Source organism: Blastomyces gilchristii, assembly GCF_000003855.2.
Source record: "Blastomyces gilchristii SLH14081 genomic scaffold supercont1.8, whole genome shotgun sequence".
Taxonomy (NCBI): domain Eukaryota; kingdom Fungi; phylum Ascomycota; class Eurotiomycetes; order Onygenales; family Ajellomycetaceae; genus Blastomyces; species Blastomyces gilchristii.
In genome coordinates, this window is record NW_003101675.1 from 852,159 (window position 1) to 877,104 (window position 24,946).

The 24,946-nt window shown below is 29.0% G+C and overlaps 1 protein-coding gene across 1 annotated transcript; it reads right to left on the reverse strand.

Annotated features, from left to right (window-relative positions):
• Positions 1 to 7,031: 7,031 nt before the first annotated feature.
• On the reverse strand, positions 7,032 to 7,647 carry BDBG_17083 (uncharacterized protein; the record flags this gene model as incomplete). The annotated part of the gene is made up of 1 exon (XM_031724881.1): positions 7,032 to 7,647. Exon 1 carries the CDS (start codon positions 7,446 to 7,448, stop codon positions 7,032 to 7,034), a length of 417 nt encoding a protein of 138 aa, XP_031578372.1. The 5' UTR covers positions 7,449 to 7,647.
• Positions 7,648 to 24,946: the final 17,299 nt, after the last annotated feature.

Sequence of the window (24,946 nt, forward strand, 5' to 3'; positions counted from 1 at the left end):
ATTTTTAGACATTTTAAGGTTTTTTTTAGACTATTTTTAATTTTTTAAAAAGTAACACTTTTTGATAATGCTCAAATGAGATTTAAAGTCATTTAAAGCAATAAAAATAATTTAAATTGAGAAGTGGAAATCATGGTCCCATTTGGAAAATGTGACAAGAGTAGACAGTAAGTCCCACTGGGACAGTATGAAACTACTATCTAATGTTAAAACCGTGTAATGGGATCAGTCGAATTGGTAATGGGACTATCAAAAAATCTGGTCCTGGTCTCAGACACGGTCACACGGTCAGTCTAATTATCAGATAGTAGATTATAACTATTTTGAAAAGTAGGAATCTCAACTGCTTGTATTATATCTAGTTTATCACCAGAGTCATTTCTCAATTCTCTAATCTTAACAGAAGTTTGAGAATTCAAATTCTGTTTACACTTAGCTGAAGAATTGAATTTTGAAGATCTTGATAGTTGAGAATTTCTTCTTTTTAAGCTTGCAGTTGCAGATTTACTAGCTTGACTTTTCTCTTCAGTTTTAGATTCACTTTGAGCTTCATCTTTTCTCCAGTTCTTCTGAGTTCTTGGAGCAAATACACATTCTTTTGAGCTAGATGCATATTTTTCTTTGCAATTGAAGCACTTAAGCAGAGTATATTAACATATTTCATCTCTTTTTAAGCATGTTTCACATTTATGCTCACTAGTTTTGTGATCTCTAGCACAGAATGCGCATTTTGAGTCTCTGAAACAAGAGATTGCAAAGTATTCATGTGTTTGACAGTTTGAACACTGTGTTTGAGCTTTGAGATTCATTCTTGAGTCTTTGTATTCATGAACTCTCATTTTCAAACCTGCTACTCTTACTTCAGAGATTCTTGATTATTCAAGTGTTTTTGTATACACTAGAACAGAGACATTTCTTCTACTCTGTCTGAACTTAATTGAATTAAGTCATACAGGCTCTTTTCTCAGTTGAATAGAATTGTATTCTTTCAATTCATTTTTGAGAAGTAGCATTCCTTCCTCACAGTCAAAGATTTCAACTGAAATATCATGAAGAATGAATTTACCTCACTTTTCATCTCTCTCAGATAGAATTGTTGTGTTTAACAGAGATTCTACTGCTGATTTTCAGAGATTCTCATTCTGAATAAGAAATTCTGCACTGAATTCAGGCATTGTGGTCAGAATGATGGAGTTTTCAAAGAAGAATGGCTCAATTGAAGCTATAACTGGTTTTTGAACTTCAATATCAGTCATTAACTGAGAAAAGAACTGCTGATTGATTTCATTTCTAATTCTGAAAATGAGACTTGAGTTTAGCTTATTTCTCTGCAAGATGTTCTGATTTAAGACTTTGAGAATAAGTCTTCTTCTTCACTGTCTTCAGCATGGCTGGCTTGACTGATTCCTTTATAACTGTTGAGATAGCAAGGTAAAACTTATGAGTTTGAACTAGGTTTTCAATTTCATCTTTGAATTCATCAGAGTATATCATGCAATCTTTCTTTTCATGATTGCAGTTTGAACATGGCTTTGTGCTTTCTTCAACTTTGTCACAAATGGCATTAATATAATAGAGAAAGATATACAAGACACAATATTTGCACATTGTTGACTTATCTGACTGATTGAGAGTTTTCAGCCTGATCACTGTCTCTTTCTCTTGTGCTTTTGCAGCCGCTGCACATGTACACTTGAGAGTGTCACTGGTCATTTGTACTGCTGTTATTGTTGTTATTACTGTTATTATTGCTGTTGTTGATGCTGTTGTTAGTGCTGTTATTAATACTGATGTGATAATTCACTGATATTCTTGCTGTACTGTGCACACACAGTATCTTATATTAGAACTTTTAATTCTTAAAGCTTTCTATTGCAACTGGCAGAATACTAACCTTGCTGAAGATGAGAAAAGGCTGAGTGAGCTGAGTGAGCTGATAAATCAATATTTGTATTATGATATGATTGCAAGAAGAAAGAAGAAAGAAAAGAAATGAAGAATGACAAGTTAACATTCTCTTTATACATGTTATTGATTCTTTTGTGTTACTATGTAATAAATGCTTTTATATTCTAGAAGACTTCTGAACACAATCAATCAGTGCATCTGACAGATTTCATTCATATCTTATTTTTGAAACAAATACTTTCTGTGCGGGCTATCATTAAATGAACTACAGCTATTTTGAATACAAAATCATTTCTATTAATCAGAAACAAGTGTTTAACACACTGTTAGAAATATATCTACAGAATTTCAGATGAATAAGAAGATTTTCTAATACAGTAAAATCAGTGATTCTGCTGCAGTCATAATCATACAAATTTTAGAGAATATGACAATTTTCATCAGTAAATATCAAGACAGGTATATTCTAATTATATATATTAAAGTATATATTAACTAATTTATATATAAAACTCATAGAAAACTAAATATATTGAAATAGAAATAAGTTATATCAGAACTCTCTGTGTCACTGAACATTCTACATCACAGGCCTGTCTTTTACTGAAAGTGTATCTGAAAATTTTACCTTTTCCTGCACCTTCTTCTGTGCATCTTTCATTATACATCTTTTTTTAACTGTCAGAGTATTCTGAATTGTCTCTGTAAAATCATCTCTAGCAATTTGTCAATATTCAGAAACATCACTTATAAGATTTTCAAATATCAGAATATCTTGCCATTGCAGTATAGCTTCAGCAGAATTTTCATTTATATCAGCATCATCAAATATTTTAACTTGAGTTATCAGATTTGTATATATCTCTATTTTTCAGAATCAGTTTCTTGTTTCTCAGTCTGATGTTTTTCAAACTGATGTTAACTTACATTTCATATATCATTGTTCTCACTCAGAGAATTGATCAAAGTCAATAATTCTCTGTGCTCAGTAAAAAACCAAGAAGAACTTTTCAGCAGTAAATAAATTATAAAAATAATCAAAGATTGTCAACTCTTCATAACAGTTATGTAATTCAATTATCACTGAACTTTCTCTGCTTTTTGTCTTCTCTCATTGAACATGATTCTATATCAATAAATGATTAGCTAAGTTGATCAGATAAGTTTTAATATCTCACTGAAAAGTTTAGATTTGTCTAAGATTCTCTGCTGAAAAGTTGATATATTTTAGCAGAGATTTAAGATATCTTATTGAGAGTTTATTACATCTCACTAAAAGTTTGTTATATTCCAGCAGAGGTTTAAGATATTTCACTGAAAGATCAAGATATTTCATCAGAGACTTGATATATTCTGCTGAAAAGTTGAGATTTTTGCTAAGATCTGAAATACTGAAAATACTTGTCTTCATTTCTTTCAATGTTCTTGACTTTCATGTCTTTATTGCATCAAGTATTGTAATTCAGCTTGATGAGAATATGTATGAGGTTTTATTCTTTGTTTTTATCACCTCTGTGACTATCTTATTCAGATTGTTCTTTGAGAATGTAAGAAAATACATTCATCTGATTTCAACATGAAGCTTTTATTCTGTCAGCTGAATTTCCTTCTCATACACTTCTGCATCTGAGTGCTGAATTCGGCGACATCTCTTTGACAGATCACTGAATATCAGAGATGAGTTTGATTTCTTATCTATTTGATATTCTTCATTGATATCATTATGTTCATTCTATGATACAGATATATCAATATATGATTTCTTTTAAAATTGATGATTTGTCTCAGTAAACCTATCAGATGAAAGAGTTCAGAGAGATCTATTAAACTGAGATCTATAATCATGCTTATTTTCAGAATTTTAATAGAATTTTAATAGTATTCTGATAAAATAATCAGCTACTTGCAGAAATATAACAAAGAAAGTATGATTATTACTATTAAGATAATATTTAACACTGATTGCAGCTCTTATTAATATATTTCTTTTCAGTAATTTAATCTCATCTCTTTATTTTATCAAGACTGCTCATTTACTTCATTTATATCTTTTTAACTATGCAACTTTTTCCTACAAATTATATCAGAAAGTAAAATATTGAATCTATTTAATTGAAATCTGAAACACTATCTGCTATCTATCTCTAGACAAGAATTCAGAGATAATCAATTGAAATTTCAACATCAGAGTCTCTCTTTTCTAAAAACTGTAAATGAAGATTTCATTAACAGTGATTTAGATAATGATACTCTTAGTAAAGAAGCATTGCTATTCTCAGTAAGTTTATCACTTTTGATATCTCTATTATTATAAAAACTAACATTCTCTAAAAGACAGAGTTATATAATGAGAATGCTGCTGATAATATTGAGCATATTAAGTAGCTTTTGAAAGCAGCTGCTGAGAAGAATATTTCTGAAAATGATAATCAAGAGAATTCTGATGAGTCAGTTACTGATAATATTAAAATACCAGCTACTGATGCAATTGCTATTACTATTACTGATTAATTTATTGATTCTGATTCAGTAATTAATATATCTTACAAACACAGTAACTTTGAAATGAATTTATTTATTCTGATAATGAAACTCTGAGCTGAAGAGTCAGATATTTTCTGAAAAAACTACAAATCACTACTATAAATTCTGTATTTATTGAAGAATACATTACTGATAAGTCTGCTCTCTGAAGATCTATCAACTCTGAAAAAGTAATACAGAGCATAATTTCTGATTTTATCAGTTAAGAAAACCTCAATTTCAATAGTATTATCAATGTAAATATTAACTCTGAGTTCTGCTTATAAAAATCTTACTGAATTCTTTATAAGATCACTCTACTTTTAAAATCTGATTCTCTTGATATCTGCTCTTCTTAAATTGTCAACTTTTCAGTGACAAATGCATATAGAAATGATAGAAATTGTCAATAATTTCACAGAGTTATGGCAATCTCACAGTTAAGAAAGCTCAGTTAAATATTATTCTAATAACTTTATATAATATTCATTAAATAAATCTATTTTTTCTTTCAATTTTATTCAGTATCAGTGTGAGAATCTCAAATACTTTTATAAATCAGAGTTGAATAATATATCTCACATTGAAAGAGTGTATTTTATTGAATGTAATCACTGATATTCAGATATAAGATCTTATATAATAGTTCTAAAAGTTTAAGAAGCTGTTCACTATACTCTACAGACTATACAAAGATTACTGTTCTTGAATTTATTATTTAATCTCTTCAAAATAATTACAATAAAGAATAAAATGAAATATATCTTAATTACTCAAGTTCTTAATCAACTTAATATTTATATAAATATAGTATTTGAATCAGGTTCTGATCTGCTAATATATAAAAGTCAAGATCAGTATTTTCTTCACTGAGTTATAAGAATCAAAACTGAAGTTATTAAGATATAACTATATTATAAATCTTCACTGATTCAGACTGAGTTAAAAATTACAGTATATAATTAAGATCTTTTGAAAAGCATATTTTACTCTGATATATGAGTTATTTCCCTGTCATATCAATTATTTATTGATGAATTTGATTTATATCAGAACATATACTGAAGCTTGATAAGTTTTTATATGATTTCTGCACTAAGTGCTGTTGAGTACTTAAAGTAAAACAATATTTTTATTCTAATCTTTGATTCTTATAGTATCAATTTTCTCAACACTGTTACTGTATTATTATATAACTTATCTATATTGAATTGTGAGAGAGTTATGATGAATATTAGTGAAGAAAAGATAAGAATTATTATATCTTATATTGCATTTCTTAAAGATATACTGCAGTAAAATAGTAATACAGAGATCAAAGAATTAACTGTAAGAAGATTATACTGAAGCTGCTTTATTAATGATAAAAATCAGCTGAATCTGAACTATAATCTATATAATAACAGCTGATTTTATCATTATATATAACATCTTCAGTTTAAACTGAATGATCTGCTGAATCTCACATACAGAGAATAAATATATCAAGAGCAGAGTATAACAGCATAGACAGTGTCTCTTTTTTAAATATACTTAAGTTTGAATTTAATCTTCTTTTTTTCTTCTGATTTATATTATAGTGAGTTCACTGAAATATCAGAAATTTCATACTTATTACTGATCTGCTCTGTCTTATTATTATATAATTAACTAGAATACTTCTAAATATTATAGATATTTTCTTTTTCTTATAATTAAAATTATTTACAGTCACTGATTACTTATCTTAAGAAGTATTAACTTCAGAAGCATATCTAAGTCTTAATTATTATATCTCTTATCTTATAATATAAGCTTAGAGAGAAATGACTCAGTTCAGTAATTAGATAGATTATTTCTATAGTATTTTCAGCAGTAAATTAATCACTCATTGATCTTATTATTCAGATATATACAGCTGTTATAAGAAATAATAGTCTATTAATATCTTAATCACTGAGAGAAAATGATTCTGAAGTGACTTATTAAATCATATTAAGAGCTTATTAATAACTATAATTTCTTATTAAAGCAGCAGTCAGAGCAGCAGTGATATTTAAGCTATTTCAAGCTGATTCAGTTGTTAGTTATCAGTTATTTTCTACTTTAACTATAAGTACTGTCATCACATATATCAGTGATTATATAAAAAAAGCAAAGCTTATATAGTATATAAAGAAACAGCTAAATATATATATTAGTTTACACTATATTAAGTAGATTAAAGAATATACAGTATTTAATAACTATAATATTCTAATAGAAAAGAATAAGTATCAGAACTATAAGAATCTAGTATAATGAATAAATTATTAAAATATGAAAAAGATACTACTCTTATAGAAGAGCTTTCACTGAACTTTATAATTAATATTAAAAGATTTCTTTAACAGCTCTGATATATATCTGATATAGAAGATTTAAGATTTATATACAGTTTACTCAGCACTATTCAATAATCTATTAAGAATAAATAAAGAAGCTGAAGATAAGAATAATAATTCACTGAACTACTCTATTAAATTAAAGTTAATAAAAGATTATATTACTTTAAAGATTTTTAATTATCTATTATTAAATAAGATATCAGAGAAAGTTAGTATATAATTTATAAATCTCTTTCAATTCTGAGACCGCTCCACCACGAACTCGCTCGATTTTTCGAATAAGAACCCGCCGATAGATCCATCGAAAAGCCCTCGATCATACGAGCATTTTGACCCCATCGCCGACCGCATACCCCGTGTGGTGGTGGAGTTATCCAGCCAAACGTGAACCAGACGTCGTTCAGAACTCCTGCGTGGGATTATCCCCCATTCTCCCCTACCACACCACAACCCCGGGCCAAATTGCCATACAAATTGTAAGGTGAAGAGACCTAGCCATATGCACCAATCTTCTCGATTTTGGAAGATCCCCGATCTGTAGTTGTGGAGATATCTGAGGAGCGACCTCCGCGAAAACCCTGTCCATCTTTGATGTTCCAAAACACCAACGCCAAGTCCCACCCTCGTACCGCCCTTCCCAATCTGGCCCATCCCCGGCAGAAAAATACAAAAAGATACCTCGGCGATAATATCAAGCACATAATCAACAGCCACTTCTGAAGTGCAACCTCCGCGGTCTGTCTTCAGTGTATCTAGACATCAATGCCAAGTCTCACCCTCGTACCACCCCTCTCAATCTGGCCCATCCCCAACAGAAAAGTACAAAAAGATACCTCAGCAACTGTACTCGATACATAATCGGCAGACACAACAACTATAAAATCAGTATATCTCAAGATCTGACTGAGCCTTTGATCCCTGCACAGTGAGATATATTAAATCTAGTTTTAATACCTCAATATTCAATAGATTCTGCAAGGGATTGAGAACAGCAACACTAGGTTTCTATTGAATTTAAGAATTAACTCTATATTGATATAATCATTGACAAAGTCTTCTATTTTGAGATATAAATAACCAGTTCCTCTACATCCCGCTGACAATATTTATATTATTATATAGAAACAGACTTATATTCTCTATAATATCAAGACTCTGAAGAGGGAAAGTCTTGATAGAGAGTATACAGTAGTGTATATCTTAGCAGTTTCTATCTCATTCTTCTGCAGCAGTTAATGCAAAAAAAAAAAAAGATCTTAGAAATAGTTTTTTACTTCTCTTGAAAAAGTAAGGTGTTTTTCTCTGAGTTTTACACAATATTCTTACAAAGAATTAAAAACAGAGTTGTTTTCTGTCATAATTTCATATTCTTTTAAGTAAGAATTACTTTTTCAGTAGCTGAAGAGCTTTCATTAATACTTAATTCTTTTTTACACTCTTTATTAACTGATTTGAGTTGCACACTTGTTGTGTGAGAAGAATTGAATGATTTAGAATAAAATTGAATAGTTTTAATCAATTTCTCTGTAAAAAATTAATTTATTTTTTATCAGTTTTTCTCTCAAAAACTGTCATATCATCTGATTTATTATCAATTGATATCATACTTTTCCTCACTGTATCCCAAGAAAGAGATTGTAAAGATTTTATTGATTTATCTTAAAAATCAATTTTAGTTTATTAGATTCTCTTCAAAAATCTAATCTAGTTACTGAACTAGAGTGAAAAAAATCAGGTGTTTTATACACAAAAGTCTTTTATTCTTCTTTTGAAACAGTCTGATCAACTTTTCAATTGAAAACAGACTTAGAAATATCTCAATTGAAACAGTCTGATCAACTTTTCATTGAGTGAAAACAATGAGTTCAAAAATACACTCAGTTGATGTGGAAAAAGATGCTTTCTCAAATGCTATTCCTGAGATTGAAATTCTGAAGAGAAGAAAGAAAGAAGAAATAGAGAAACAACAAGTTCTTGAAATACAGAAACTTGAAAAAGCAAGCAAGATTCTTGAAAAGCAGTGTCTGAGTGAGATGAATGAAGAAGTTCTGTTAATTCTTCATACTCAGGCTAGACAACTACAGAAGATAATCAAGTTCAAACTTGGAATCTCAAACATAGTTTAAAAAACCTTGAAAATTCCTAGTACAATCACTGACTCTTCATCTTGCTCTTCTTCTTTCTTTTTTCCTACTTCTTCTTCTTTGAATCAGAAGAAAACATATGCTCAAGCAGCTGAATCTGCTGTCTCTAAACCTGCTGTCTTAAAACCTGCTCAAAATCCTGAGAAAACTGAGAAGAATACTGCTCATGCCTCTATTCATAGAAAAGTGAAAAAGAAAATGCAAAAAGAGAAAAACTGTCAAATCTTCAGAAATAGAAGACTTATTCTCAAAGTCTCAAATCAGGATATTCTGCAAAGAAACAAGCTAAACTCAAATCTCATTTTCAGAATTAGAAATGAAATTAATCAGCAGTTCTTTTCTCAGTTGATGACTGATATTGAAGTTTAAAAATCAGTTATAGCTTCAATTGAGTCATCATTTTTTAGAAACTTCATCATTCTGACTACAATGCCTGAATTCAGTGCTGAATTCCTTATTCAGAATGAGAATCTCTGAAAGTCAGCAGTAGAATCTTTGCTAAACACAATAATTCTATCTGAAAGAGATGAAAAGTGAGACAAATTCATTCTTTATAATATTCCAGTTGAAATTTTTGACTGTGAGAAAGGAATGCTACTTCTTAAAAATGAATTGAAAGAATACAACTCTATTTAACTGAGAAAGAAGCCTGTATGACTAAATTCAATTGAGTTCAGACAAAGCAGGAGAAATGCCTCTGTTCTAGTATATATAAAAACACTTGAATAGTCAAAGATCTCTGAAGTAAGAGTAGCAGATTTGAAAATGAGAGTTCATGAATACAAAGACTCAAGAATGAATCTCAAAGCTCAAACACAGTGTTTAAACTGTCAAAGATATGAACACTTTGCAATCTCATATTTTAGAGACTCAAAATGTGCATTCTGTGCCAGAGATTACAAAACTAGTGAGTATAAATGTGAAACATGCTCAAAAAGAGATGAAATTTGTCAATATACTCTGCTTAAGTGCTCTAATTGCAAAGAAAAACATGCATCTAGCTCAAAAGAATGTATGTTTGCTTCTAGAACTCAAAAGAACTGGAGAAAAGATGAAGCTCAAAGTCAATCTAGAACTGAAGAGAAGAGTCAAGTCAGTAGACTTATAACTACAAGCTTAAAAAGAAGAAACTCTCAACTATCTAAGTCTTCAAACTTCAATTCTTCAGCTAAATGTAAATAGAATTTGAATTCTCAAACTTCTGTTAAGATTAGAGAATTGAGAAATGACTCTGATAATAAACTAGATATAATGCAAGCAGTTGAGATTTCTACTTTTCAGAACAGTTATAATCTACTATCTGATGATAGTGATTAGATTCTACTCTACTCTCTTTTAGTATGAATATACAACAAAAACAATAAAAAAAGTTTAAAAACTCTTCAAAAATCACATTTATTCAAAATAATGTGAATAGAAACTCAAATTGTATTTATTCTTATCTTTAAATTGCATTTGAATAAAAAGTTGATTTTATACTGCTTCAGGAGCCGAATTTTGATGCTGAGCAAAAATATGTCATTTCTCATTCAAGCTACTACTGCTTTTTACCTCAAAAGTCTGAGATAAAGTCAAGAGTAGTGATCTATGAAAGAAAGAGATCAAGATATCAATTTAATCTAAGATTTGATATCATATCTGACCCTGATATTCTGGTGAGTGATATTATAGATAAAGAAAATGAGTTTGATACTATACAGCTCATAAATATCTATAATGAAAAGTCATTGAAGAAAAATAACAATATCTGAACAATTGATAGAGAATTTCTGAACATAACTTCATCAAGAAACTCTATAATTGCAGGAGATTTCAATACACATCATCTCTGATGAAATTCAGAATGCAAGAGAGCAGTGAGAGCTGATAATCTGATTGAATGAACCTTTGAGCATTTAATAGATTTGATTAATAAGTCTGATCAATAAACATTCTTTAGAAAAGGTATGAAACAGAAGTCTATTATAGATCTAATCTTCATGTCACAAAATCTAATGAAAAGAAGACTTGTAAACTGGTTTATTAATTCAAATGAGACATCAGGATCAGATCATGAGATTATTCAATTTAATATTGAACTGAGTGAAAAACAAATGAGTGAAAATCCTCTTCTCTCTAATCAGTATAACTTTGAAAAAGCTGATTGAAAAGCAGTTGAAGAAAGCATAAAACTGTTAAAATCTGAAAGACAGAATGAGCTATATTGAAATTCTGGTCAAGATATCTCAAATGAAATGCTTGAGAATAGAGTAAAGCTTATTACATCTATTATTCTAACAAGTGTTAGAGATAATATTTCAAAAAGAAAATCTTCTGAGTATTCAAAACCTTGATGAAATGAGAATATCTCATCTAAAAGAAAAGAATTAGCTACTGCTAGAAGAGATTGAAAAAATGATGTAATATCTGATGAAGAGTTCAAAGCTGTCAGAAATGAATATTTTTCAAATATTAAAAGAGCTAAAACAGACTGCTGGAATAAATTTCTTGAAGAAGCATAAGAGAAGGAAGTTTTTAAAGCTTTTAACTATACTAAAACAAGAAGTGTAGCAAAACTTCCAGCCTTAGAATATGAGTTTCAGAATGAATCATATACAGCAAACTCTTTTGAGGAAAAATGTCAAGCTTTCATGAGAATTCTCTTTCAGAACTCATCAGATTCAGATTCAGATTCAGAGAAAGAGAATATATCACTTCTCAACTACATTGATGAAAATGACTGGAAATGGCCTGATCTTACACAAGATGAATTAGAGTCAGCTATCTTCTCAAGTTCTGTTAAAACTGCTGCAGGTCCTGATTCAATTAATCACTTGATTATTCAAAATACATATCTCTACTTAAAGAATGAATATTTTGAGCTCTTTTTCAATCTCTTGAAAAATGAATATCATTCTGAATGCTGGAGAGAAGCCACTGAAGTGATTCTTGTAAAACCTAATAGAAAAACTTCAATTTCTAAGTCATATAGAGTAATATCTCTATTGAACTGCCTAGAAAAGGTTTTAGAAAAGATAATAGCTACTCAACTATCTTTTATAAGCTCTATAGATGATTCTCTTTTATTCAGTGAATAAATAAGAGATAGAAAACAGTGTTCTGCAATTGACACTGTTCTCTCAGTTGTTTATAATATTCAAATAGCAAAGCATGAGAGTCTGATCTCAACTGCAGTTTTTATTGATATAAAAGAAGCATTTGATCATGTTTCAAAGTCAAAGTTAATTCAGACATTGAAGATATTAAAACTGTCACTTTCTCTAATAAAATGAGTTAACTGTTTTATGTCTAAAAGAATTATACAACTCTTCTTTAATGGAATGAAACAAGACAAGACTGAGATAAAAATAGAAGTATCACAGAGATCTTCAATCTCACTCATTTTATTTGCAATATACACTGCATATCTATTCAAAAATAGAAATATGAGAATAGTGCAATCTCTGAGTTATATGAATGATATTGATCTAGTCTACAGCTCAAAAACTATCAAAGAGAATTTGAAAGTAATTAAAGAAGCTGTAAAGAAAATCTTTGTTAGAGCAGATATCAATTAAATTCAATTTGATATAGATAAAACTGAGTTAATTCATTTCTTTTCTAGATTTAATGAGAAAGAACTATCTCTAACTCTTTTAAATAGAGAGATTAAACTCAGTGTAAATGTCAAATGATTAGAAGTATGATTAAACTTCAAGTTGAATTTTAAATATCACATTCAATAAAGAACTGTCAAGACAGAAAGACTATTGAACAACATAATCAGACTATCAAATACAGAGAGAGGTCTATTCTTCCAGGCTATGAGACAGTTATATATAGCCTGTATTACATCAGTAGCTGATTATGAAGTTCAAGTTTGATGAAATAATCAAGGGAATTTCACTGAACTCTTTCAAAGTCTGTAAAACAGAGCCTTGAGAAGAATTCTGAGAGCATTCAAATCATCTTCTATTAAAGCAATGGAAATTGAAGCTTCAATTCCTCCTTCTGCTATTAGATTTGAAAAGGCCTGTATAAACTATGCTCTGAGAGTTGTAAAGATGAGCTCAAATCATATAATCAGAGAAAGAGTCTCTTCTTCATTTTCATCAATTAACTCTGGAAATGAACTGGATTGGAATAGATTTCTTGATTGGAATGAAAATAATTCTTCAAAGAAAATGCCTTCTCAACTGTACAGACTATGCTCTCTGATTAAAAATCAATTTTCTTCTTTAAATGTTGAAAAAGTTGATCATGAGAAGTTATCTTTCTGGAGAGAAAAGCTTGAATCTCTTATAGACTTATAAATAAGTGAACTATCAAAAGAGAAAGAATATAAACAGTATTTGAAGAGAATTTCTACAATCAATATAAAAGACTCTATTCTGATTTATTCAGATGACTCAAAAAATGAGAACTTGAATAGATTAGGTGCAGGCATTGCTTATACTGAAGATAATATTAATTTTATCTCAGATTTCTGAAATCTAGGCTCTGAATGTGAAGTCTTTGATGCTGAACTATTTACAATAGTGAAAGCTTTCAAACTCATTGAAATAAAATCTCATAAAAGAGGAAATTATTTGAAAGAGATATGAATATTCTCTGATAGTCAAGCTGCTTTAAAAAGACTTAGAAATAGTCAGATTTATAATGATCAAATGAATCTTGAACTGATCTTAAACTCTGTTTTGAAAATTCAAAAGAGAAGAATATTAAAGCTGATAATTCATCTGCACTGAGTTCCTGCTCATATAAATATTCATGACAATTAATTGGCTGATTCAGCTGTAAAAAAGAGTGCAGAATTAAGCAGATCTATTCAAAAAATTGTGTTCTGATCTTTTATAAAGAGAAAAATAAAAGAATCTTGTTTAGACAAGTGAAATGAAAGCTGGCAGAAATAAAAGAAGTATACATTATTCAAGATTTGAAACAAAACCCAAGTGGAAATCTTGTTCAATTAAATGTAAAAAGAAAATATTCTCATCTATAATACAGCTGAAACTAGGACATGACTATTTCAAATCTTATATACAAAGATTTGATGATAGATTTGACTCAATAGAATGCTCATTCTGCAATACAAATGAGAATTCTGAGTATATTGTAATACACTGTGCATTATACAATAGTCTCAGAGCCAGATTGAAAGAGAAGTATGATTTAAATCAATTAAATATGAGATTCTTATTCTCAACTGAGACAGAAATTAAATACTTAATAGACTTTCTATCAGAAACTCAAGCAGCTATAAGAAAATGACTAAATTCAGAATTATCTGAATATAAAGAGAAGAAAATCAATCAGATATAGTCTGTTAAAACAGCTATATACTCTCTTTTAATAATTTGTTTTGTTATAGTCTCTCTTTACTTTATCTTTTTCTTTATCTTTTTCTTTCAATTTCTTTCTATCTATCTATTTAATGTGTCTATCTTTGAGACTGTGTTCTTTTTCTCTTTTCTTTTGTCATGATATTGTCAAATGGTTTCAAAGTATCAAAAGATGTTAAAACACTGCAATTTGTAAACAGTTTTTGTATTCTGAGCTGGAATTTTCTGATTTTACATATCTGAAATTGATGAATGTATAATAGTTAACTTTACAGACATAGAAAAAACCCTGAGAACTAAAGTTCTCAGGTAGATGTTATAGTCTCTGACTGCATACATCTATAATTGAAGAATAATAATAATAATAATATAAATCTCTTCAAGCTTGAATTACTTTATTCATTTCTTAATAAGCTATAAGAATTCTATGATACTGATTAAAATAAATTCTTAGTTTTGAAATCAGATCACTGTTTAATACTTTTCTATAATAAGTTAATATTCTCAGTTCAGTATATCTACTTAATCAATTAATTAATTAATTAATCAATCAGTTATTAACTTATTAATATATAAACTAGAAATCATATTCACTGAATCTCTCTCATAAAAGGAAATATTATTTAATATTAAGAGACAGAGCTTGACTGAATTACAATTATATTTATCTATAAAATGAAAGAAGTTAAGTAAATTTTCTTTACACTTATTTCTCTATATTATATTATACATGATTATTTACTGAATCTGCTGATTTTATAAGAGAATTCTGATAATTACACTATTATCAGACTACTGATAGTTTAAAAGACAGTATTATATAACATTCTGATACAGAATAGTAATAAAAATGATAATTATTTAATATATAAGTCTTGAGTAATAAGATATTTGTATTGTAATTAAGATATCTCATTTCTTTAGATAGAATAGATAGTTAATGAATAGCAGCTATTATACTGAGTAATAGATAACTAACTAGCTTAATAGTATTGATTTCATTGACAGAACAGTATACAGTGTCTTATAGTATCTTAATAGTATTCTGATAATAATATCTGTTAATTACATAAATACTGAGTAGTGTTATAATAATGTTAGAAAGTTCTGCACTGTCTCAACATCATCTTAACATTTAATATTCAGTGACATGTCACTGAATATAATGATGAAACATGTGTTATAATCAGTGACATGTGACACAGGTGAAATGATGAATTCACGGTGTAATCACTGTAAATTAACCCTATGTTCTTCTCATAAGGTAGTGGCGCGCTAATCCGCATGAAGCTAGGGCATATGTCATGATCATGTGAGCGTGACTGAATCTGGTGAGAGAGGATGTAGTTTGAAAGAATGTATAACTGTTGAATAATAACATGATCACTTTCAAACTTGCTTACGAATGTAAAGAGGCCATAGCGGCCATCAATTAATTTAGTGTATAATATATAAGAAGCTGGTGTACACCTGTAATTGTACACTGACTCAAGCAACCTTTGAATCACACTTTTTGAACGCAATAATGAATCTCATTAAAAATAGTGTATTTATCAATTATTAGTAGCAAGCTGGTGTTATGTAAGAAATCCCGCTCCTCGCGGATTCTTTACCTCTATTTCTATCTCTCACATAATCAATAGAGTTAGCAGTCCTTGACTACACATAACTATATAGACTGAAGTTCACAAATACTATTCATAACTCAGCTTGAATACTATTATACATTTGATCTCTACATTTTATCTTTCTACTGTGAATACTTCTAGTAGTTAACAGTATATATTATATCAAGCTGCAAATATCTGAATAATTATCTGTGAGTACTTATTCTTATATTTCAAGCTCAGTCAGTCAGCAATCATCTGTTATAACTAAAAGAACTAGAAACTTATATACTTTAATCTCTGCAAACTCTACTGCAGACACTCAGAAGTAGTCACTCAAATCATGAATAATCTCTGTGAAAAAAGTCTCAGAGAACTTATCAATTACTTATAGAACATTATTCTCTACATCTGTAATAAAGAAACTCTCTGAACTTATAAATAAATCAATCTTAGTGAAGAACATTCTTAAGCATTTTCTGCAGAATTAAGCTATTTTTCTATAAGAAATACTTACTGCTCTGTAAACACTCTTAAACTGAGTCTCTAGATATAATCTTCAGAGATACTTATAAACTGAAAAGAAACTTTCTTAAGCTGTTACTACTTAAGACTACTTATTAAATCACAATCTATAAAAGCTTTTACAAGTTTGTATTTAAAATTGACTTACAAGCCTGACTATATAATATGAAAGATGAAGAAGCTGTTATCTATATAATAACAGATCTCTACTACACTGAAGCTAAGAACTGACTGAATTATTTAGAAAATGATTATAAGAGATCTCACTAATCTGTTCTTAAGATCTATCTAGAGAATAAGTTAAAGAACTCTGTGAGTCAGATAGAGAATATCTGAGCTGTGATTATTAATATTAGAAAAAGAGATGAGAAATCTGATAAAGACTACTTATAATACTTTATAAAATTATAATGTAAATTAAAATATGTGAAAACAGAGCTCTGAAACAAGATCTGAATAATAATATTTATAAAAAGACTGAATAAAGATATGTAGAATAAGCTTATTAAGTAAGACTCTAAGTTCTTAACTCTGAAGAAACTGATAACTCTCATTCATTACTTATAGATCACTGTGAGAGTCACAGATCTGCAGAGAGTGAATCACTAATTAACTCTGTAAGAATTAAAATAACAGAGAACAGATTTATCAGAGAAAGATGATAAGATATAGAGAGATTCATATCTGACTACTGAGCAGAGAGAGAGAGCTTTATAAGCTTCTATAAATAGAGTGTATAATAGAGAGATTAAGAAAAAGAGACTCTACTTTATCTATTCTAAATCAGAATATCTCTGCACAAACTGTTTAAATAAATTAAAATAGAAATTTAAGAAGTCACAGACAGAGTCAGTAATAGACTGACCATGTGACCGTGTCTGAGATCAGGACTAGATTTTTTGATAGTCTCATTACCAATTCGACTGATCTCATTACACGGTTTTAACATTAGATAGTAGTCTCATACTGTCTCAGTGAGACTTACTGTCTACTCTTGTCACATTTTTCAAATGAGACCATGATTTCCACTTCTCAATTTAAATTATTTTTATTGCTTTAAATGACTTTAAATCTCATTTAAGCATTATCAAAAAGTGTTACTTTTTAAAAAATTAAAAAATAGTCTAAAAAAAACCTTAAAATGTCTAAAAATAGTAACTTTATGCCAAGAATGGGACTAAATGGGACCAAATGAGACCACTTTCTCATTTTTTTCAAGTCATGGTTTCATTTTAAGATCTGATATATAGTCACTTTACATGTTTTTTTGATAGCCAGTCCCAGCGGGATTCACGCCAAGAAATGTATGAGACCAGACCAAATGAGACCAAATGTGAAATTCATGGTCCCGGCGGTCAGTCTAGTCAGTAACAGTCTTCTTAAGAGTCTTAAAACTAATATCTGAATCTGTTACTTCTCTGATAAAAATACTTACTTATAAGAAGAGACTGTATCACAGTACTACTACTCTGTAAGTATGAGAAGTATTAATAAACTCAGAATCTCAGGTCACTGTAGTGTTTCTAAAACTCACAGAGTGAATAAGCTGAATAGTGAAAACTGGAAATCTGCTCTTATAATAAGCAGAGTATGAGAACTCAGATCTGAGAACTGAGAAACTTGTAAAAATTATCTTTGAATTACAAGATCTCTCTGAAATCTGAAGAAGATTTACAGAAACTGTAATTATCACAGATATTATAGATAATATATACTTAAGACTTGTATAACTTTAAAGACACAATCTGTACATAGCTATCTATGAGTCAGGTTTATACTTCTAATCAATGTTAACAGACTTACTTACAGAGATAGAATCAGTTGATACTGTAGAGTTAATTAGAGAAGACAAGCTCATCTATATAATAACTTTATAAATATCTGAGAATCTTACAGTTATGAAAACTGAGCTTCAGATATCAGAGAAATACTAAGATCTTATAGAGATATTTAGTTTAATAAAGATAGCTAAGCTTTCTTCTCACTATAAGAAGAATCTAGTAATAAATTTAATAGAAGAATAAAAATCCTTCTGAAAACTAATCTATAAGCTCTCTTATTATGAGACAGAGATCTTACAGATCTATATAAAGAAGAATTTAAAGAATAACTTTATCTGATCTTCACAGATCTTCATAAGAGTCTCTGTGATATTTGTAAAGAAGAAGAATGAAGATCTTAGATTATATGTAGACTACTATAATCTGAACTTCAAGATAATAAAGAGTTGCTATTTTCTATCTCTGATTGAGAATATAATCAACTGTCTCATGAGAGCTGTTATATTTATATAACTGAATATAATTAATGTATATACATGACTGTAAATACAGTCTGAGAATGAATAAAAGACTGTCTTTAGAACTATACTGAGATTATTTAAATATCTAGTAATATCTTTTAATCTGACTAATATCTCTACAGTATTTCAGTCTTTTATTAATAAAACACTTTATATATATCTAAATGTCTTTATGATAATATATCTGAATAATGTAGTAATGTACTCTGTGAAGAAGAAAGAACATACTGAGTATGTATGAAGTATGTTGAAGATCTTAGATGAGACAGAACTATATATTAAGCTTATAAAGTATAACTTCAGTATCTGTTAAATTAATTTCCTAGAATATATAATCACTACAGATGATATTCAGATGAAATCTTCATAGATTAAGACTATTCTATTATAATCAGAGCTAACTAGTATTCATAAGATTCAGATTTTTCTAAGCTTTGTGAATTTCTATAGACAGTTTATCTTTGTATTTATAAGAATCTTCTTGACTCTTATAGACATACTGAAGAGTAAAAATAAGAAGAAGTTATTCTATAAACAGAGAATGAAAAGATTATTAAGAAGAAAGAACTGTAAGAACTTTCTTATCTTAAAAGCTTGTAGAGTCTTTGTAAGATTGAAATAGATATTTATAGATACAGTAATACTGTTTCACTTTAATCTCTTACTCTTAATCAGATTAAAGACAGATATCTTCTTCTTTATAATTTCAGAAATAGTCTTATAACTACAGTTAAATAAGAACTGAGCTTCAGTAATCTTTTTCTCATAGAAGATATAACTTATGAAGATTAACTGTGATATTTATAATCAGAAGCTTCTTATAATAGTGAAATTCTTCTGTTACTGATATCACTACTTTGAGAGTCTCATGACAGTGATTACTATTAGAATTAATTATGATAGCTTGTAATAGTTTACTTTAATTAAGAAACTCTTACAGTGACAGATTCACTGAGCTTAGAGACTGAGTGAGTTCTGATTCAAGATAGAATATATTAAGAGAACTAAGAACTCAGTGAATGAACTCTCTCACAGATCAGACTATATTAAAAAGATCAGAATAATAGATATAGAGAGACTAGAGAAGACAGAAAAGCTTTATAAGATACTCAGACTGAGTATTATGAAAAGATTGACTGAAGAGTCTCTCAATTCTCTGTGAGAGAAGAGAAGAGAGAGAGAGAAGAAGTCTGTATAACTACTCTCTATAACACTGAGAGTCAACACTCTGAGAATCTCTGTGAGAATTCTTGAAGAGAATATCTATAATCTGAAGAATTTATAAGCTTTGAGAAGCACTGTGAAAGATCTGATATAAGAGAAAACAGAGTATAAGTCTTTATAAAATCTTCTATTCAGATTGTCTGAACTGCAACTGAAGAATGAATATACTCAGTATATTCAGAAACTGCTTATAACAGAGATTAACTCTGCAGAAATAAAGAATTAAAGAGACTTAAATAATCTCTTATAAAGAGAGAGCTGAATTTATATATCTGTAAATGAGTTTCTATACATAGAACTTATTAAAAGATATCATGACTCTTCTCTAGTGAGTCATTTTATAAATACTAGAACTTATGAGTTACTTATAAGAAAATACTTCTGACTGAAGATGTGAGAACTTATAAAAAAGATAGTAAATTCTTATACTGTTTATCAGAATTCATAGATAGTATAATTCAGATTATATAAAGAATTTACTTCTCTACTTATTTTATAGAAATCTTGAGAATAGCTAGAAATGAATACTCTTATAAGCCTCTCTGAAAGTAAGAATATATATGATGTCTGCTTTAACAGTGTGCTGATGATAGTGAATTACTTTATTAAAATAGCACACTTTATACTCATCTATAAGAATCTGAAGTTAAAAAATTTAACTTATATCTTTATCTGTAATATGATCTGATTGTATAAATTATCTATGAATATTATCTCAGACAGAGAATTAATCTTTATAGAAGAGTTCTGATCTAATCTGATAATTATACTGAAGATCTCATGAGATCTAAGTATGACTTTTTATTAACAGACAGATGATCAGACAGAATATCTGATAAGTATATTAAAACAGTATCTGTAATACTTTGTCAATTATAATCAGAATAACTGAGTGTATTAATTATCATTTACAGAGTTTGTATATAATAACTCAAAGCATGTCAGCACAGATAAAACCCTCTTTAAAATACTCACTGAAACTTATTCACAGATAATCTTGATAAACTCACAAGAGTATATTATAGAGTATAATAATATCTGTAAATAAGCTGAGAGAATTCAGAAGATCTGAGAGAAAGCCTGTGAATTCTTAAGAAAGATCTAAGAGTATTAGAAGAGATACTATAACTTCAAGTATATTATAAAGAGTTTTAAGAAAGATGATAAAATCTAACTAAGTCTAGAAAATATTATCATATAAAGATCTAGTAAGAAGCTGAATCTCTTACAGACAGAGTCTTATAAGATTATAAAGAAAGTTAGTTTATAGTTCTATAGATTAAAACTATTATCTGAGTTATAGATATATAATATTTTTCATGTCTCTTTACTCTATAAATATAAGAAATTCTTAGAAAAGAATTCTGTGACTCATCACTCTATTTATAAAGTACTAGAGAGTGAAAGAGAATATCAGATTAAAGAAATTATTAACTCAGAGAAGTGAGATTATAAGCTCTGATTCAAGATTCAGTAATAAGAATATTCTGATAAGATAAATAAGTTCACTTGAGAATTATCTAAGTAGATAAAACATCTGCAGAAGCTGAGACATGACTTTTATACTATAAATTCTAATAAGTCAGAATAATATGATCTTCACTAAGAATCTGATTATAATAAAGATATTAACACTGTTATTTATAAACTCTAGTCTATAAGATGATAAGTTTCTACTGAGATGAACAGTTCACAGTGTATACAAAGAAAAGAAGAAATCATACTCTTATTAAAAGCTAAAAAATAAGAAAATAAAAACAGAACTGTAAATATAATTTAGAGATTAATAAAGAAAAAATAAAGAAAATTCATACTTATATTCTTAATATCTGTGATACTTAATTCTCTTATAACTATCAATTTTTCTCTTCAAAGAAGCAGAGAGTATTATATTCACAGTACAGACAATTGTTATATTTAGTATAAAGACTGTCAGAAATGCACAGACTTCAGAAGAGCTGAACATCAGAGTATATATAATTATAACAGAATCTTAAGAACTGATTATCTACATGTGTGATCAGATATCTCTTACAAAGCTGTATTTACTTTCTCAGTTATGCTGAAGTATTCAGTCTGAAAATAATTGAGATGTGAAGAGAGAGCTTATCTACTCAGATTAACTCTCATCACAAATTCATGATATTTATATTATCTTAATTATTCAGATTTTGCAGATACTCAGAAACTCATCTCTTATTAATAATGAGATTGCAGAAATGTGCTGCAGTGCAAGAATCATTGATAGAGAACCTAGACATATTTATATATATCTGGTCACAGATTGTGCAGACAGAGAGAGAATGATTATAGACTCACAGAGCTGCAGAAGACACTGATAAAACTGAGAGCTTTACAAGAATAATCAGCTAGAATCTGTAAGAAATTACTTATGAGAAGACTTACAGCAAAGAGAGAAACTATGCTGCTTGAAGTCAGAAACTGGTCTGAAGAAGATATAAAGTTAACTGCTGATCTGAAAATTGAGTGCAGTGATGAGACTGAGAAGAATGAAGACACTGTTATAAGCAGTGACATCTCTGCTTTATCAGCTGATAAAAAGTGATCAGAGAAGTCATGAGAATGCTTATAAGAAGCTCAGCAGCAGTCAGACATTGTTTATAAGATATTAGAATTGAAAAAATTTTTATTCTTGAAAAGTTCTTGAATCAATATATAAACATTGTTAGAAATACTCTCTCTCTGTTATCTGAGTGAAAACACTTCACAGATGAATGAGAATACTCACAGTTTATAAGAATAAGAGTTATTATAGAAAAAGAGAAAAGAAGATAAGATTTCACAGACAGATCTGAGATATTTATACTACTCTAGAGAGATTTACTTACACTGTGAATAATTCTACAGAATAGTCAGATTACTCTAGTAAATAAAGAGTAATTATAAATCACAGATCTGAATCTTTCTATACAACTATAAAGAGTGATTGCAGACTGTAGATATCTTGATTCTACAATTCTACAGAGTTAATAAAAGAATGAAAAATTCCTTATAATTCTACAGTATCAAAGAACAATGATTCACAAGAATAAGTGAAAGATTAACTTATGAATACTTCTCTTTAATGAGAATAATCTCACAGAGAGTGATTTATCTATGAGATAAATCTGTATAATAATTATATAAGAATCTTATAAAAATAATTGAGAGTCAATCAGAACTCTTCTATATAAAAGATGTGAGATGAATCTATGTGATAATTAGAGAAGAATCTGTAGATCACAAAGAATCTCATAGAATAAGAAACTGAGTGACAGACTCTTTTCTCTTTATAATAATAAGGAATTTTTCCTCACTGAGATTTTTTATAGATGTAAAGAATTTTTAGTGAGTATCACTGCAGTACTGAGCTGATTCTATGAAGTCACTCAGTGAAAGACTTCATGAATAAAACCTTAGAGAGAGAAAAATATGTAAGAAATCTTACTTCTCATGAATTCTTTACTTCTATTTCCATCTCTCATATAATCAATAGAGTTAGCAGCCCTTGACTACACACAACTATATAGACTGAAGTTTGTGAATACTATTTATAACTCAGCTTGAATACTATTATACATTTGATCTCTACATTTTATCTTTCTATTATAAATACTTCTAGTAGTTAACAGTACATATCATGCCAAGCTGCAAACACCTGAATAATCGCCTGCGAGTACTTATTCTTACATGTTATGCTATCACACTATTTCATCTTACTCACTGCTCTGAAATGAAGAAAGAAAGCTCATAAAACACATTCTTTTTAAATGAAGTTCAGAGTCAGTTTAAAAAGAATATGTTTTTATAAGCTTTCTTCTAATCAATATTAGTTAACTATCTTTACTATGAACACTATTCTATACTATATTATCTCTAAAAGTGCTATTCTACATCATTACACACTGTTGAAGTTAAATACTATTTATTCATAAGATCTTAGTAAGAGATACAAGTACAGCTGTTTAATTCACTGAACATCTGATCATTTTCATCTATACTTTGTAAAAAGCAGCTGTATTATTAGTACAGACACTCTGTTCACTGAACAGTCATGATATTAAGACTGTACTTTTCAAAAAAAGTGAAGATCTGTATAAAAAGAACAAGTACACACAGATGCACTGAACAGGCTCTTATTATATTATTCTCAACATTCAGACTGAATATTTATATTATTTACAACTAACTAGTCATGTTCTTGTTTCATCTCTACAATCAATGAAAGTTTTTATGTGAAGCTTCTCTCTATATATCTACTTTTCTGTGCAAAAAACACTGTAATGTGACATCACATGCACCTCATTAAAAATTCATGAACAGTGGTATTATTCTAGTAATTGCTTCTATCATCTACTAGTTAGTTACTTCTTTGACTCTTTTTATCACTTCTATTATCTCTACCACCTCTATTCTCTCTATTATTATCACTGCCTCTATCACTTCACAGTACTCTCTATCACTTTCACTCTCTATCTCTACTCTCATCTTATCATTCTACTTCTCTTCTATTATCTCTATTATTATCACTGTCTCTATTATCTCTCTCTATCATCTTTTTCACTCTCTAGTCTCTCTATTATCATTACTATCTCTACTGCTCTGTAGTCTCTTCTATTACTTTTACTATCTCTACTTCTCTCTTACTATCTCTATCACATTTTGATCTCTGTATTTATAGTATATACTGCTAAGTATTCTGTAATAAAAATCTCATGTGATGTCATATGTATTTTTTTGAATTCATGAATGAGATTGAATAGCTGACTCTGCAGTCTGTACAGCTCTGATGAATCTGATAATGATGATAGAGATGATACAGAGTGAAAGAGAGTAGTAGAAGAAGTAGAGGTGATGATGGTGATAGAGGGGGTAAAGAGTGAAAGGGGTGAAAGGGGTGGTAAGGGTGGGTAGAGGTAGAGGGTGGAAATGATAGAAGGGGGTTGCGGGGCGGTAGAGGCGGTGGTGGTGGTAGAGGGGACAGGGGTGGAAGGGGTGGTAAGAAGGTAGAGATAGAGGTAGGGGG